The sequence below is a fragment of the Rhizophagus irregularis genome, chromosome 6, assembly GCF_026210795.1.
Source record: "Rhizophagus irregularis chromosome 6, complete sequence".
Taxonomy (NCBI): Eukaryota; Fungi; Glomeromycota; class Glomeromycetes; order Glomerales; family Glomeraceae; genus Rhizophagus; species Rhizophagus irregularis.
This window is the reverse complement of record NC_089434.1, coordinates 3,160,170-3,177,842: the sequence shown is the minus strand read 5'-3', so window position 1 is coordinate 3,177,842 and position 17,673 is coordinate 3,160,170. Positions and strand designations below refer to the sequence as shown.

The window sequence follows — 17,673 nt, the reverse complement described above, 5'->3', positions numbered from 1 at the left end:
TGACATGATGTTAATAAGCTGTTAGCAATTACTTACCACAACCAACATCCAGTACAATCTATGTTGAAGAGCAATTATTATAGAGGATTATAAACGGTGTAAACAAATAAGTGTAATCGAACCTTATTTTTAAAGAGATCTTTATTTTCATAAATAAAGTCACGATAACTTTCTGTGCGAACTCGATCTTTTAACATTTCTTCGTGTATATCTTCAAAATAAACAGAATTAAATTTCTTCAACATAAATTATTATATCGAGAAGGTAAAAATTTTCGAAAAAAGATTCTAACCGTTTTTTGCATAAGAATTAAAATAATAATTTGTCCTTTCCTCATAAGTGCTTGTCATTTTCAATGATCCTGTTGATTGTTCACTAATAAAAAAGGAAAGCAGTGAATTTTTTATAACTTCACATAATTGAAGGTAAACACATCATAAACCTTTTTATATCGGAATAAACATCTAAGAAAGAGTTTTTGACCATATTACGATAATCGTTGAATTGTGATTCAATAGTCTTAAATCTTGCTTCAGTATTAAAAAGTCGCTCTTCCGCAAGGCGAAGTTTTTTTAATAGTTCATGTTCTAAAGGTGTAGTAGGATCAATCTCGATACTTTGATCTTGGCCTTTCAATTCAAAAGAATTACTTTCAACATCTTTATCAAATTCATCATCTTCACTTTCAGCATAATCAAAAGCTATATAGTATGTAGAATTTTAGATTAAATTGAAATTTCAAAAATATGATAAGTCTTTAGTTTACCATATAATAAGGGATCATCTTCAAGAACTGGCTTAAGATAAACGTCATCATTGATGACTGATTGTATATTTTGTACTGTGTATGATGTGATACTTTCCAATTCAGAATTGTTTAGAACCTATATAAAGGTTAGTATTAATTTAATAACAACAATTTTAAGAATTTTGTTTTATAATATAATTAATTTACCTGTTGGCGAATATAATTTATCAGACGGATACATTGATAAAAATCGAATTCTATAATAATCTAAAGCATTAGAATTTTATATAAGTTAAGTTAATTTCATTGCAAATAAAATAGGATATGTACTTAATTCTGCACGTATTTTTTGAAAATCAAATCCATGATGATGCGAACAATGGTTAAATAAATCATCTGCCGAAGTGAATAATTCGTTACAAAATAAGCATTTAAGATCTTGTTGAGCTTCTTCTTCCCAATCATCCCAACGTTCATCTTTATACCAAAAGGAAATTTAATAAATCATATAATACTTAACCCTAATATCATAAATAATCTTAATATCATAATCCTACCGTTGGGATCGTATTCCGATTCACTATATTCTGACGAAGAATTATATTCAATATGCGAAGGAGCCTGTATCGACATATCAAAGGAATACAATCAAATGTTTTATATTTGTCTATAGACACTAGAAGAAGCAACCCAGACTTTTTTTAAACAAGAAAATTGAAGACAATGGATAAAATTCTCAATTTTGATTTGTTGTCTCCATCTATGTTTCACAAAAATGCTAATTAAGTGCACAATGCTATCATGAGATCATTTTAACGTCAGCGCTAATATATAAATATCGCGTATCGGCAAAATTTCGTTTCTCCTCTTCAAAAGTACTGTACAAAATGCAGGTTAGATGTGTAACCACTACTTCTCATGAAGGCCAAAAGCCTGGCACTAGTGGCTTAAGAAAGCGAGTTAAAGTTTTCCAACAAGAAAATTACACGCAAAATTTTATCCAAGCTACTTTGGATGCTATGTCTTCTCCGAGTGCTAATGGTGCTACTCTCGTCGTAGGTGGTGATGGTCGATATTTCTCTCCAGAAGCTATTCAACTCATTATACGCATTGCAGCAGGAAATAGAGTAGGTTAAATATATATTCTTTTACGGCCATAATTTCAAACTTATTTTTATACTTTATTTTAGGTTGGTAAATTGATTATTGGGAAAAATGGTATCCTCTCAACTCCTGCTGCCTCTAATCTCATCCGTAAACGTAAAGCTGACGGCGGAATTCTATTAACGGCTTCTCATAATCCTGGAGGTAAATATAGAAAGGGTTTTAATTGTTTTTGGCTGGGATCATCAGCTGATACATTTTCTTCTAAAGGTCCGGACAATGATTTTGGTATTAAATTCAATGTTAGCAATGGAGGACCTGCTCCAGAAAGTGTCACAAATTTGATTTACGAAAATACTAAGAAATGTGACAAATATTATATATGTGACATGCCTGAAGTAATTTATTACTATTATGTTTCTACATTCATTAATTCTGCTAACTAATTAGTAATCGTTACGATACGCTTCTTTTCTTAGATTGACCTATCTAAAATAAGAGTAGAGACCATGGATGGGTTTATTATCGAGATTGTGGATTCTGTAGAAGATTACGTAAATTTACTTAAAGAAATTTTCGATTTCGAACAAATTAAACAATTCTTTAAAAATAACCCTAATTTTAAAGTTCTTTTTGATGGTTTACATGGAGGTATAAATAATTAATATTTCTATTTATTTATTTGTAATAAATTTTTTTATTCTTATTTATTTATTAATACAAGTAACGGGACCTTATGCTGAGCATATTTTTGTTGATGAACTCGGTCTTTCACGTTCTTCGATACAAAATTGCGTTCCATTACCCGATTTTGGTGGCAGCCATCCTGATCCTAATCTAACCTACGCACATAGTTTGGTTGAACGCGTTGAAAGAGAAAATATTAATTTTGGAGCCGCTTCTGATGGTGACGGCGACCGTAATATGATTTACGGAAAAGATGCTTTTGTCACACCATCAGACTCAGTAGCCGTTATTGCTGCTCACGCTGAAGCAATTCCATATTTCCAAAAAACCGGAGTTAAAGGATTGGCACGTAGTATGCCAACAAGCGCAGCTATTGACTTGGTTGCAAAGAAGAAAGGATTAGAAGTTTTCGAAGTACCTACCGGTAAGCATATAATTTAACTAAATCTTAATATAAAAAACTTTTATGTTACAATGTATTGTATGATACAAATTTTATAGGTTGGAAGTTTTTTGGTAATCTTATGGATGCAGGCCGTCTATCAATATGTGGTGAGGAAAGTTTTGGTACTGGTTCTGACCACATTCGTGAAAAAGATGGTATATGGGCCATTGTAGGTTAGTGTAAACATTTGACAATATATGTTAGATTTATTTATTTATCTGTTTATTCATTATTATAAAAATTTAGCATGGCTTAACATCATAGCTGCGGTGAATGAAAAGAAACCAGGCTCTGGTATTAAAGAAATTCTTCTTGAGCATTATCAAACCTATGGACGCAACTTCTTTTCTAGGTATATTACGTATTAAATTTTTCTGAAATTACACTATATTTATTAATTTATTTAAATTTAAATATACCGTAGATATGACTATGAAGAAGTTGAGAGTGAAAGCGCAAATAAAATGGTTGCGCATCTTCGTCATTTAATCAGTGAAGGTAAAAATGACTTTATTGGAAAAACATTTGATCAATTTACGGTTAAAGAAGCAGATGATTTCGAGTATGTTGATCCAATTGATAGAAGTGTTTCTAAAAATCAGGTAATTTGTTGTTAATTTATTGATTTTTTTTTTACCTCTAATTAAATGTTATTTTATATAACACTTAAGGGTATTCGCATAATCTTTACTGATGGCTCTCGAATTGTTATTCGACTAAGTGGTACAGGAAGTCAAGGTGCAACGATTAGATTATATGTTGAAAAATATACTCAAAATGCTTCGGAGTATGGAGCTAACACTCAAGAAGCATTAAAACCATTAATTGATGTCGCATTACAAATTTCAAAATTGCAAGAATTTACAGGACACGATAAACCAACTGTTATTACTTAAATTTACTGCTATATTGTGTAATTTTAGTGAAAGAAAAAATTGTAAAACTATCGCTATATAAGTAAACATATTAACCGTTGACTGTTATCACGCTATCACATACCGGTGTTGAATAAGAAATAAATCGCGTTACGTCATATAAAATAAATCGCGCTGACAAAACTGACAAAACTGACAAAACTTACGCTTGCGTTTTTTAACTTTAACAAAAGAAAAAGAAATGAGAATCGAAGAAGTTGTTATAGAAGGTTTCAAGTCATATGCAGTTCGTACTCATATTACCGGATGGGATCCCGAATTCAATGCTATTACAGGACTCAACGGTTCTGGAAAATCAAATATATTAGACGCAATATGCTTCGTATTGGGTATAACGAATTTGAGCCAGGTATTATTTGAAAACCTTTATAAAGATCGCTGATCTAATCATTCAAAAATAAAAGTATGGAAATAAAATTTAGGTTCGAGCAACAAATATGCAAGATCTGATCTACAAACGCGGTCAAGCCGGCGTTAATAAAGCTTCGGTCACTATTACATTTAATAATGAAGATAGGAATAGTAGTCCTGTTGGGTTTGAAACATATGATAAAATAAGTGTGACGAGACAAGTGAGTAATAAAAATCTGTTATAATTAGAAAGACCAAAATTAAGTTATTTATTTTGTTATTCATTACAAACATTTAATAGATAATTATGGGTGGCCAAAGTAAATATATGGTTAATGGGACGAGAACTCAACAACAGACAGTTGGAAATCTATTCCAATCAGTTCAACTTAATATCAATAACCCACACTTTTTGATTATGCAAGGTCGAATCACAAAAGTTCTTAACATGAAACCTCCAGAAATTTTAGCAATGATAGAAGAAGCTTCTGGTACACGTATGTTTGAAGAGAAAAAAGAAAAGGCGTTGAAAACCATTGCAAAAAAAGAAAAAAAAGTTGAAGAAATAACAAAAGTAATTTGAAATTTCTTTTTTTTGTAGAGATTAATGTCTAATTAGTAAATTTTTAATATGATAGTTACTTATTGAAGAAATTGACCCGAAATTGGAACAATTGAGAGCCGAAAAGAGATCTTATCTAGAATATCAAAAAACTGAATCTGAAATTGAACGATTGAACCGAATTGTCATCGCATTTGAATATATAATGAATCTAGTATTTATCAGATTTTTTCCAATAATTTTTTAATTTATAAATTATAAATTCATATCTTATTATTATCGTTTCAAGGAAAGAGTCAACAAATCAGGTGCTGATGTTGATGCCAAGAAGAAGAAAATTAAAGATTCAGAAACGTTTAGTGAACGTCTCAAAGAAGAAATCGTGCACTTAGAAGATGATATAAAGCAAACGATGCATAAAAAAGAAAAGGTATTTTAAATTTTATGTATTTTATATTCATTTTTATATAAATTTACATTTAATTAATCTAATAAATATAGGAATTAGGAAAGAGCGACAATATTCAAGAATTAGAAAATAGTATAATGGAATATTCAAATCAGATAGTTCGTATTAATACAAAATGTGATCTCAACAGAGCTTCCATTGATGAAGAAACGAAAAATAAGGACACTCTTTTATGTAACAAAGCTGAGGTAAAAATTAATTGTATGGTTATATGGCACGTGGGATAATTCATGATTTTAATTCGATTTTTAACTAACAATAGATAAATCAAGTTTTGTTACAAAAGTCTGAAGAATACAAAAAATTAGAAACTCAGTTTGAAAAAATAAAAAGAAATCATGATGAAAAAAGCGAGCAAGTAAGAAAAGCAGAGGAGCTTTTACAAACTTTGTCTACGGGTGTTTCGGCACAAGAAGGGCACGAAAATGGATATATGGAGCAGCTACAAGGTATATTGATATTTCTACATTAACTTACAATGTTTATGGTATTAATATATTATAATTATATGATTTACGTAGAGGCAAGAAATAATGAATCTCACGCGTTAACCGAAATAGAACAAGCTAAATTGAAGATATCCCATCTAAACAAAGAATTAAATGAAAAAGAGCCTTTAGCTATAAAGGCTGTTAATGACAATCAAGGTTTGTTGAAAGATTATGAATCGGCTAAAAAAGTTGTACAAAATCTTACGGTACGTTATATTATATATGCTATTCTGAAAAAAATTACCGTTTATTAAAGCAATATTAATAATTTAGACAGCATTATCGAAGATTAATTGGGATCCAAGTAAAGAAGAAAGTTTGTTGAATAAGAAATCTACAATGCAGAATAAAGTAAAAGCGTTTACAGAGGTAATTTTCTTACGGATTGATTTGTTTGAAAATATGACTTAACTAAAAATTTTTTACTTTTAGAAATGTGAATCTCTGTCATCGCAATTATCAAACATTGAATTCTCATATTCTGATCCAACATCAAACTTTGATCGTAGTAAAGTTAAAGGTTTGGTTGCTGAACTAATTAACTTGAATCCTCAATATGCACAATGTTCAACTGCCTTGGAGATTTGTGCTGGTGGCAAATTGTATAACGTATGTTTTAGTGCTTATGTATGATTTTATTTAAAAGGATCAAGGAAGTTAAAATTAAGATTTTACGATATAGGTGGTTGTGGAGAACGAAAGTGTTGGGTCTCAACTTATCGAAAAGGGAAAATTACGAAAGCGCGTGACAATAATTCCTTTGAACAAGATTAAAGCGTACAAGATACCAGCTGAGGTATGATCAAAGAATATTTAATATTTGGAAAGTATTATGATATTAAAATAATTTAATTATAAATTTGTTAGAGACTTATAAGTGCTAAACAGCTTGCACCCGAGAAAGTACATTTAGCATTGTCATTAATTGGTTATGATGATGTAGTAACTCCTGCTATGGAATTCGTGTTTGGCAATACTTTAATATGTACGGATGCTGATACTGCTAAACGAGTCACTTTTGATAAGAACGTACGAACAAAATCTGTTACTCTTGAAGGAGATGTCTATGATCCTTTTGGAACTCTTCAAGGTGGCTCAAAACCTTTGTTTGCCGGAATTCTTATAGGGTTACAAACATTAAAAGAATACAAACAACAATTAAAAACTTATCAACAAGAGCTCGATGATCTGAATGCAGAAATCAGAAGCACACAAGAGATAATAGACGAGTACAACCAAACCAAGAAACAGTTAGACTTGAAAACGCATGAAGTTACATTATTAGAACAACAAATGAATAGTAGCAGTAACTCGCAGGTAACCAGAAACTATATCATAAAGCTCTAGTATCCATTTAGTTCTAAATTGTGTCTAATATCAAATATTTTTTGATATCAGATAATTCATATAGTTGAGAATATTAAATCTCAAATAGTTGAGCATGAAAATACTATTATCGATTCTCAGAAAAAACGGCAAGCTGCTTTAGATTCATGTCAAAGAATTGAAAAGGAAATGAATGAGTTCAGAAATAATCGGGATTCTAAATTAAAAGATATCAAGGTAGATAAACAATTGAGCAAAAAAAAAACAAATTTCGATCATTATTAATTATACTATACTTATACAGCAATCAGTACTCAAAGGAAAATCTGAGATCGCACAGAGTAATCAAGTTGTAATAAATATGCAAAGAAATGTTCAAACTATGCGCTTAGAAATGAGTAAGTTTTGATATCGTCAAATCTCAATTTGATTATGAAGTTTCTAAGTTGTTCCTTTTTAACACAGAGCAATTCGAAGAGGATCTGTTAAATGTCAACAGTGAAATTGAAAATGTTGATAATAATATTAAACAATTATCACAAGCTGCTGAATCTATGAGAAATGAACTAGATCAGTTTAAGGTAATTATAGGCTAACAGTTTAAAACTATATCTATTTACTAAATCCCACGGCAAATCATCCTTTAAGAACTCACTAGAGCAAGCTCAAGCTGAATTAGAAAAAGAGAGAGAAATACTTTCTGCTTTTGATGAGGAAATTGTTGAACTTCAAGCAGCTGTTAAAGCGAAAACAGCACAATTAACTGAAGCACAATTGGAAATGTCCAAGATTAATCATGATATTGAAAAGGTTCAAAAGGACGTAGTAGCGGCCCAACAAAATGTCTTAAGAATGGAAAATGAACATGACTGGATTTTAAATCAAAGACAGTACGTATATCTTGCCAAGTTTCTCATTATTATACGTTATAACTTATAAGTATTTTATAATATTACTTTATAATAGGCATTTTGGAAAACCTAATACTCCATTTGATTTTACAAATCAAAACCCGAATGAATGCAAAAAGATGTTGCGGCAGCTTGAATTAAATCGTAACAAATTACGTAAAAAAATCAATGCTAAAGTTATGAACATGATTGATAGGTTTGAATTTGCTTTAATTATTTAATCATTGACTTATTCTATATATTATTAATTAACATATCTTCTTTTTAGCGTGGAAAAGAAAGAAGCATCTCTGAAACAAATGTTAAATACAGTTGGAAGAGACAAGAAAAAAATCGAAGAAACAATTGTTTCTCTTGATAACTACAAGAAAGATGCATTGCAAAAGACTTGGGAGAAAGTTAATGCGTAAGAAATTTACAATAAAATAAAAATAAATTTATAATGGTTTATAATTTATTTATCCCTTTTTTCTAGTGATTTTGGAGCAATTTTCAGCGATTTGTTACCAAATAGTTTTGCTAAAATTCAACCACCTGAGGGTCAAGATCTGATGAATGGTTTAGAAATCAAAGTGAGTCTTGGAGGAATATGGAAACAAAGTTTGTCAGAGCTAAGTGGCGGCCAAAGGTCAGCATGAATCATTATGTTAACCTACTTTTCTACTTTTGCTTATACGCCGGATATTTCTTAATTGATACATAGATCACTTGTCGCCTTATCTCTGATCTTATCATTGTTACAATTTAAACCTGCTCCAATGTATATTCTTGATGAAGTGGATGCGGCACTTGACCTTTCACATACACAAAATATAGGTCAATTGCTTCGAACTCGATTCAAAGGATCACAATTTATAGTAGTATCACTCAAAGATGGAATGTTCAATAATGCTAACGTATTATTTCGTACAAGATTTCGGGATGGTACTTCAGTTGTCGAGGTAATTTTTTATAATGCTTATCATATTAAATATTAATCACGAATAATAACTCTCTTTTTTTCTTAGCGAACATCACAAAGGCAAGAGCTCGAGAGACGAAGAACTCAAAGATCACGATGATGTGATAATAATTCTTATATTAATGATATTGATCTTTTTTATGAATTTTTATTACAATATTTAAAAATTGTAAATCTTAAAAAAGATTCTTAATATACTCAGATAATTCGAACCTAATTTTATGTTAGTATTGGTATTAAAATCCAAATATATAAATATACATACAATTTGAGTCATTAGAGACGAATTTTAGTCACGTGCCGCAGCAAATTTTAGTTAAGTTTCTAGAGGGCATTTTCAACTAGTAAATTTTATCATGTTTTCTTCTCGCTCGTATTTTTTTTCTTATCAAAAAAAGAAATCTTTCATTTTTCAAATTTACAAAACGTTATTTTATGTAAATAAAAAATAGAAATAACAACATAATACATTTCGTTGTTAAGTTTAAAATTTTACAAAGATGAGCGTTGGATCTATTCAAAAAGTTGTTGAAATTCCGCTTCCGATCTCGAACCAAACGGTTGAAATTGATTGCGACCAGCTTGGAACAGCGGGGGAAACTCTCAATATGTTTGGTAATGAAGTCATTGACATGAAATACTGGATACATTTTGCACTTTTCTATAACGTAAATCGTGAGTCACCTGAAGAAGCTGTTAGTATTTTAGAAAGAGGTCTTTTATCACCCGGTTCAATAGATGAGCGTTGCAAATGCTTGAACTTACTTGCAAGTACTTACTTTAAAATGTACAAAGCGCCAAAATATCAAGCGAACATCGACAAAAAAAATTACTTTTTGGTTCAAGCTACAGAGAAATTCAACGAAGCTTCGCAGCTCAATCCTCAAAATCTTATTTCTTTAGTGGGGAAAGGTCTTATATATCTTGCAAAAAAAGATGTAGTGCAGGCGGGTCGCGAATTTTCAAATGCTTTAAGAATTTCGCCAAATTTTATACCGGCTCTTTTTGGTTTAGCTCGTATACAATATTCTCATAAAGCTTTCAAAGATGCTCTTGCAACATATCAAAGAATTGCTAGGCTTAACCCTTTCATGACGCATCCAGATCCACGTATTGGAATTGGTCTTTGCCTCAATAAATTGAATCGGTTTAATGAAGCAGTCCAAGCCTTTGATAGAGCTATTACAATGAACCCAAATAGTGTACCCGCTAATATCCTTCTAGCTACTATTGAATTTGATATTGCTAAACAACTTGATCCTTATAAAGATGTATCTGACGAAGAAAGATTAGCTAACTATTGCGCAGGCATGGAGCGCGTGGAATTAGCTCTTAATATTGATCCTACCAAATCCAGTGCACTAATTCTTTTGGCGCACGGGTTCTATCTTCGAGAAGAGATGGATTTTGCTCTAGAAGCTTTAAGACGAGCCGAAAAATATGCCGATTCCAGATTTATGCAATCCGAAACGCATTATCAACTTGCTAGAGCTTATCATTTTATAGAAGACTATGATAAGGCTTTTTATCACTATTATCATGCAATAGACATTAATGAAAATCATACTTCAGCGCGTTATGGATACGGACAAATGTTGATTCGTAATGGTTATTATGAAGAAGCTAAAGATGAATTCGAAAAATTATGGCACCTAAATATCAAAAATTTAGACGTCACCACAGTTTTATGCGTATTGAACGCTCATATTGGCTTTAATGACTCGGATCAATCAGTTAGGCAAAAAGCATTAAATGATTTCGATAGAATCTCGAAAGCTTTCGTAGAAGACAAATATAAGAATCCTGACATTTCAACAGTAAAGGCTTGGTTCTTTGAACAAAAAAAGAATCCGGTTAAAGCGCTTGCATCATTAAAGAAAGCAAAGGAATTATATGAACGCCTTCATAGATCAGTTCCATTTGAACTTCTCAATAAAATGGGGAATATGGCTTTTAAAGCTAAATTATATGAAGAAGCAATTGATCATTATAGTGAAGCCTTAAGAATAATTGAGAAATTGCCGGAAAAGGGGGGATATCGCGGATTAACAGTGTGTTATAATAAGGGGCGTGCTAATGAAGCCGCACATAAAACAGAGCAGGCAAGACAAATTTATAAGAAGATTATAGATCGTAGCCCTGAATTTGTGTTAGCTCGGTTACGTCTAGCTGCAATTGAAGATAAACTTAAAAATCATCATAAAGTTGATGAAATAATTCATGAAGTTTTAGATCTTGATGAAGAGAATATGGAAGTCAAAAAAATTCACGCTTTATATCAGTTGAGACGTGGAGATTTTCAAACACCTAGAAATCTTTTGCATTCTCTTGCGGAAAAAAATGATTTAGTAGCTATAACAGCATTAGGCAGTTTATACTTAATTAGGGCACGTCTAATCAAACAAGAGCATGAAAAACCACAGAGAGAAGCGTATTATAAGAGAGCTGTAGAATTGTTCCAAAGAGCTCTAAATTTAAACCCAAGAAATATATGGGCAGCTAATGGAATTACTGTAGCATTAGCAGAAACCGGAAGAATGCAAGAAGCAAATGAGGGTTTTTGGAAAATACTCCAAAATTGCCCTAAGCCTGAATTTAATATTAATTATGCACATACTTGTGCTCTTTTAGGCGATTATGGTAACGCAATACGTTTTTATGAAGTAGCTTCCAAAAAGTATCAACATAGGGATTACCAGATAATGGAGTGGATTGCAAGAGTATATTATATAATTGGAAAAGAACGAAAGGACCTTGAATCATTAGAAACAGCTTTGGATTGGACACAGAGAGCTCTTCGATTGAAGCCAGATCATAAGATTGCACTTCATAACCTCGCTTTGCTCCAACAAACCCGTGCTCAATTAATCAGAGACGCCAAATTAGGTCAATCAAAAGTAGGCCAAACGGCTCCAATAACCACAGCATCTCCAAATATTTCATTGCCAGAATTGAAAAAAGTAATCGCTTGGGCCCAATGGTCTACAAAAACATTTGAAGAGATACTTAAAGAAGAATACAAAAAAGTGATGTTTGATCGTGATCTAGTGAAGAATCGTGTTGCCTTTGGAAACTCAATGATTGGAAGTTTTGAAAAAAAGAAGAAAGAGCTCGAAGTAATTGAAGAACAAAAAGAAGTTGAAAGAACAGAAAGAAAAAGGGTTGAAGAAGAAAAACAACGTATAGAAGAACAAAGAGTTGCGGAAGAGGCAGTGTTAGAAGAAGAAAGACGAAAGAGAGCTGCAGAAGAGGATAGAATAAGAAATGAACGTCTTCAGGAATATGCTGCAATGCAAAAGATATTATACGCACGAGAGGAAAAATCAAAAAGAAGAAGATACTCCTCCGATGAAGAAGACAGGGGAATGTCTTCTAAAAAGTCTCGTAGAGGTTTTAATATTTAATAAATATAATTTCATATATAATTTGTAAATTTTAAATTGATTTTTTGTAATTAGTAATTTTATTTTTTTTTATTTTTTTTTTTATTTTTTTTTCTTCATAAAATAAATTTATTTTATGGATTATTTTATGAATAAACACTATAATTTCTACTAATAAATTTTGAAGATCTAGAATTTGGAGTTAAGAATGTATGACATTTTGAATTAAATATAAGTCAGTTTGCATTATTACAAATAAAATTCCATTATAACATGAAATTCACCAGTTTCTCTAGTATTGACCTTATCCGTCTTTTTTTCGATGAATACCAAAATATAAATAATGTGATGTGATATTTCAACATGATTTAATATTCAATTTAACAGATAGGGGTGATTGTGATCAAAAACATAAAAAAATCAAGGGGTATAATCCAATTCATTTTGATTGGACACTTTTTAAAATTTTGCTCGGCCATACCATACATAGCTAATCCTGACCCTATACTTTCGAGTTAATATATTTATTTATTAAACTTGGAATGAAAAACGTTTTTCTGAAATAACATTATATTTTTTGAACTCTAATAAAATTAATTATACATGCACAAAAATTTTTTATCAATTGATTATGAAATGATAAGATAAATATGCTAATAATTATGCAATGACAAAATTACAAATATTAACAAAAAACATACTATACACAAAAAATAATATAAACCGATTGTTCAATCAATAAATTTTTTTAACAAAAAAAAATTGAAATAAGTGAATGAATTTGACCAAAAAAAGAAAATTAAAATATTGCAACTTCTTTTTCAAAAATAAATGTATTAAAAGATTATAAAATAATTTACATAAACCGAATTGTTTTAGGAAAAATTTTTTCCATCAAATTACTATTCCCATCATAATCGCTACAAAAATGCCTTGAATAATTATCACTAAACTTTAAAACTTTCAACCAAAATCTAAGACGTATTTAAAATATGACGCATTTAACATCAATGAAAGATCAGGTCAACTTTTGAAAATAAAAGACTTCCCCTGCAAAATATTGAAAGAAAAATTCAATCATTAATTTATTACACCGTAAGGCCATTATTTAAAGAATTTGAATCTTTCTCTGTATCATCATCAGGTGTATCTGGAGGAGTGTTTAAATTTGGAAGACTTGATTCCCGTGGTGGTGCAATAATCTGTACAGCAGCTGGTTCGTCAACCATCGTTATTTCAGGTTCTTCTCCAGTTTGATTTGGCTGATTTTCACCAGTCTCGGAAGGCGCGCGAGAAGGTTTCTTCGCAGAAGCTAATTCTGCACTTTTAATTCCAAGTGTATTTAGCATAGAAGGTAGCGCTCCTAACCTTGCATAAAACATTTGTAAACGTAATCTTAAACATTCAGCATAAAGGTCAACAATTGGCCTATTATTATATAAGCCTTGACGAATATTACGAATAAATACGTAAAATTCGCAAACAGCCACCAGCCGATCACGGCAATAACGATCAATTAAAGACCAATCATCTAAATTCGTTATACGATATTGAAAAGGCAAAGGACCAATCCGACCACAACATTGACAACCTATCCTTGGAGAATTTGAATTTCCTGAAAGACGTTCCCATAACATCGGCTTAGAAGCAGAATTACGAATGGGAGAATGTGAATTTAAAGCTTGTTCTTTATCAGCACCAGGAGGAGATTCTTCAATAAAACAAGTGTTTGCAACAATAGCATCAACTATTCTACGTGAAGAGACACGAGGGTTACTTCCAAATCTCATACAAGGATCCACATCTTCTTCTAAACAATGACGCATAAAAGGAATAGTATGAATTTTTTGAAGCCTTACAGTCGGACTTTGTTCAACAAATTCCTGAAAATCTGCAATCAATTCATTATCAATACCAATTCCGTCGACTCCTGTAGGACCAGGTAAAGTAGCAGCAGCGTCGGGTGATTTTTCACGTAAACCAAATAGTTCAGCGAAATCAATACTTGCTCTAAATGAAGGATCACTTGAGCTTGATCTTTTACTTTCTGGTTGTGGTTGATTTTGTACTAATTGTTCCATTTTCTCTCTTAATTCTTTAAGCTGAGAACTCTCGGCCATTAGACGTTCCTGAGTTTCTTTAAGTTGCTTTTCTAATGCTTTTTGTTGAACTTCTAAATCATATCTTTCTTTTGCAGCTGAAGCAACCATTCCATTGGCTTGCTCAAACAAAACTCTACTTAATTCTTCCAATTCGCCTTCAACTACCTCTTTAGAATGCTGTAATTCGGCAACTTTAGTAATTTCATCGACAAATTTATCATTTAATATAGCCATATCTTTTTGTAAAGCAATAAATTCATCAGTTTTTACATCAATTTGATCTTCCAATTCTTCAATTCTTTTACGTAAATTCTCAATTTCGTCATTTTGCCTTTCTACTTTGTCAAATTCTTCTTTTATCCTATTATTAGCAACTTCTAAATCGTCAAGCTGTTGTAAACGTTGTTTATGTAAATCTACTAACGCAGGAACAACTCTTTCACATCTATTACAATTCGCTGTTCCAGGAATTATACTTAATTTTTGACAATAACATTCCTTTAAATCATTTTCAATAACTTCATTCTCACAAGCTTTAATTGTCGTATCAGCAGATGTTAAAAGTTGATCATTCAATGAACCTGATTCATTTGAAACCTTGGCAGATTCTTCTAGCACAACGCTCGGTATAGAATCTGTATTAGATTGTACTTTTGGACTAGATACTGGAGGTTTATCAATGACTGCTTGAATTCTAGCATGTAATTTTTCAATGTCTTTTGCTGTATAATCTTTAGCTCCGTTTGTTACAGGAATTGTAGGTGGCTCGGCTTCAGTCATGACGAATTGTTAAGTTAATATTACAAAAAAAAAAAAAAATTATAAAATAAAGTATATAAAAATACAACTTGAGAATATATATATTTTTTTTTGTATAAAATAGTAGGAAGGTTGAAAGGTGTTCTACAATAACGTATATCGATTTGGATCTAACCAAGTTGCGCAATTAAAGGCAAAACCAAGGTTGGTTTTTCTTACCGGTTTAAATTATAAAATAAACAAAGAAAGAAAAAGAAAAAAAAGTTTTCTTACGATTTTAAACCACGAAATCTTTTATGCTTAATTGAAACAAAAAAAAGAGAAGCAATGTGATATGTAAATTAAAATATCATCGAAATGGCGGTTATGTGGCTAAGTTCAATTTACCAAATTAATTTTGATTGGTTCACCGTTGGTTGCAATTTTTTTGAATTCAATACCTAAAAAAAACAGAGGATGGTCAATTTCGGATTTTAGTTTTCTAGCTTTTCGTTTTTATTGTTTTTATTCCAAACTTTTTACAATCACGGTTAAAACCACCATGGCACTACCTAGCGCTGATGAACTTGAACAACTCCCAGAGATTGGTTAGTTTTTAATTCTTTTTTTTTTTTTCCTATTTATTAAATAATAAAAACTTTTCTTTAAAAAGAAAAGCAATGGGCGGTCAAAGCCACGCAATATGCAGAAACATATTTTAGATTAATATCGAGTATTGATGGAAAATCTCTTCGATTAACGCCGTAATTATTTATTCATATAAGAATTTTATTAAAAAAAAAAAAATAATATTTTTAAAAAAATTAAAATAGTTTTTTTATCTTAATTAGAATTGATGATGAAATTTATCAAGATTTTCAAAATACTTTCCCAAATTTTTCATTAATTGAAATAGATGAAGAAGAAATGAAATCTACCAACGGAAAAGAAATTTGGAGAAATTGGATTATGAAATATGAAAAGCGTGTTAGTGATTATAATTTTGGTACCTTATTAAGAAAAAATGTTGATGGTGATTATACTGAAGAAAACACAATGTTTGGTAAGTTTATTGTGGGGTCTTACACAGATACAATGATCGGGAATGAGATTGTGATGATCATATTAGTTTAACCATCCTTTTTTTTGATCTTGGATTATAGTTACACGGATGCAGGTACGGGTAATTTTCTGCATTTTTGAAATTCTTTTGCTTATATGATCTTTTAATTTTCTTATAGTTTTATGCAATTGAAATAGCAAGAAATAAGCAAGGCCTGAATTCTCATTTAGCTCAAAAGAAAACAACACTGTAATTGTATAACATAATAGAATCCAACTAAAAGTTATATATTCCGTGACTTTACAAAAAAAAAAAATAAAATAAAACAGAATAAAATTCAAATATATTATTATTTCAAAAATCTTTTTACTTTTCACATATACAAGATCCATGTAAATAAAAATTATGAAAATTAAAAGAAAAAAATAATCTTCTCCTTACTTTAATGTTACTTGATTAAATTTTTTTTGTGATTATTATTAAAACCAAAAAATAAAATATTAACTAGTATTTAAAAATAATCAAATTTTTGCTGAGTTATTTTAAATATAACTTTATTTATTTAAAATTTATTAAATTTGAAAGTAAATAACCTTTATTTTATAGAATTAATTTTATTAATTATAGATGTCAGTGCATTTATTGTATTTTATTTGATTTAATTTTTGTTATTTATTTTAACCTTTATTTTAATAATATAGTCAATTATATAGTCCAATCTTTTTAGAATAATTCTATTTTATTTTAATGTATATATCTACAAATTAGGTAAATAAATAGAATTTTTCAAATGGTATTTATAAAGTTTACAAATTTGAAATTCCTTGATAAAGTTGCTTGCTTGTTGAAACTAGTGAATTTTATTACAGTCAATTCTCTATAAATGCACTCTCTATAAATGCACATCCTCTATAAATGCACCTTTTATCTAGTCCCAACTTGGGCCTTTATGCTAAATGCATGGTTTTTATATATATGTATTCTGTAAATGCACTTTTTATAAAAAAATTTTATATAGTTTACTTATAAAATTTTTGTATTACCTTAATTTTAGATTAATATCATATAGATTTATATGTATTCTATAAATGCACATCCTCTTTAAATGCACTCTTATACCTGGTTCCAAGGGAATGTATTAGTGATGTATTTATAGAGAGTTGACTGTATATTGAAATTGTTTACTATTTCATTTTATTTTTGACAAACAACTTTATTTTTTGATAAATAAAATACAAGTACATTTAAAAAAAAATCGTATAATTTAAAAATTTTAATAATATTTTTACTAATAAATTATTTCTTAATAAATATACTAACTGCAGTACATTTATAAATTTATTAAAATAAATACTAATAGTTATATATAAAGTAAAATACTATATTCTATATAATAA

The 17,673-nt window shown here is 30.1% G+C and overlaps 5 protein-coding genes across 8 annotated transcripts; 4 read left to right on the top strand and 1 right to left on the bottom strand.

The window, feature by feature from the left end:
• Positions 1–1,635: 1,635 nt before the first annotated feature.
• OCT59_026427 (uncharacterized protein) lies at positions 1,636–3,967 on the top strand (the record flags this gene model as incomplete). The annotated part of the gene is made up of 9 exons (XM_066143160.1): positions 1,636–1,875; positions 1,939–2,056; positions 2,123–2,250; positions 2,332–2,503; positions 2,577–2,963; positions 3,041–3,157; positions 3,231–3,336; positions 3,409–3,586; positions 3,706–3,967. The coding sequence occupies 9 exons, from the start codon at positions 1,636–1,638 to the stop codon at positions 3,733–3,735; spliced, it is 1,476 nt and encodes a 491-aa protein (XP_065992702.1). The 3' UTR covers positions 3,736–3,967.
• An 86-nt stretch (positions 3,968–4,053) lies between these two features.
• On the top strand, positions 4,054–9,250 carry OCT59_026426 (uncharacterized protein). Its single transcript, XM_025313448.2, has 21 exons — positions 4,054–4,268; positions 4,342–4,491; positions 4,572–4,844; positions 4,909–5,046; positions 5,122–5,262; positions 5,334–5,489; positions 5,564–5,750; positions 5,823–5,998; positions 6,066–6,161; positions 6,225–6,401; positions 6,475–6,588; positions 6,660–7,109; positions 7,191–7,355; positions 7,423–7,516; positions 7,584–7,699; positions 7,767–8,008; positions 8,085–8,225; positions 8,298–8,435; positions 8,505–8,657; positions 8,733–8,970; positions 9,037–9,250. Exons 1-21 carry the CDS (start codon positions 4,101–4,103, stop codon positions 9,088–9,090), a joined length of 3,567 nt encoding a protein of 1,188 aa, XP_025187237.1. The 5' UTR covers positions 4,054–4,100; the 3' UTR covers positions 9,091–9,250.
• Positions 9,251–9,434: 184 nt separating this feature from the next.
• OCT59_026425 (uncharacterized protein) lies at positions 9,435–12,626 on the top strand. The gene has a single exon (XM_066143159.1). The coding sequence runs from the start codon at positions 9,491–9,493 to the stop codon at positions 12,392–12,394; it is 2,904 nt and encodes a 967-aa protein (XP_065992701.1). The 5' UTR covers positions 9,435–9,490; the 3' UTR covers positions 12,395–12,626.
• Positions 12,627–12,975: 349 nt separating this feature from the next.
• Positions 12,976–15,570, bottom strand: OCT59_026424 (uncharacterized protein). The gene is made up of 2 exons (XM_025313447.2): positions 15,508–15,570; positions 12,976–15,404 (listed from the first exon to the last, which is right to left on the bottom strand). The coding sequence occupies exon 2, from the start codon at positions 15,253–15,255 to the stop codon at positions 13,462–13,464; it is 1,794 nt and encodes a 597-aa protein (XP_025187235.1). The 5' UTR covers positions 15,256–15,404; positions 15,508–15,570; the 3' UTR covers positions 12,976–13,461.
• A 93-nt stretch (positions 15,571–15,663) lies between these two features.
• Positions 15,664–16,789, top strand: OCT59_026423 (uncharacterized protein). Of its 4 annotated transcripts, none has more exons than XM_066143155.1 (5): positions 15,695–15,821; positions 15,887–15,977; positions 16,065–16,276; positions 16,377–16,390; positions 16,455–16,684. In XM_066143155.1, exons 1-5 carry the CDS (start codon positions 15,776–15,778, stop codon positions 16,527–16,529), a joined length of 438 nt encoding a protein of 145 aa, XP_065992697.1. In that variant the 5' UTR covers positions 15,695–15,775; the 3' UTR covers positions 16,530–16,684. The 4 variants fall into 4 exon arrangements, with proteins under 4 accessions (XP_065992698.1, XP_065992697.1, XP_065992700.1 ...); XM_066143158.1 differs by having other exon boundaries at positions 16,047–16,276; positions 16,474–16,684; XM_066143157.1 differs by having other exon boundaries at positions 16,065–16,789.
• Positions 16,790–17,673: the final 884 nt, after the last annotated feature.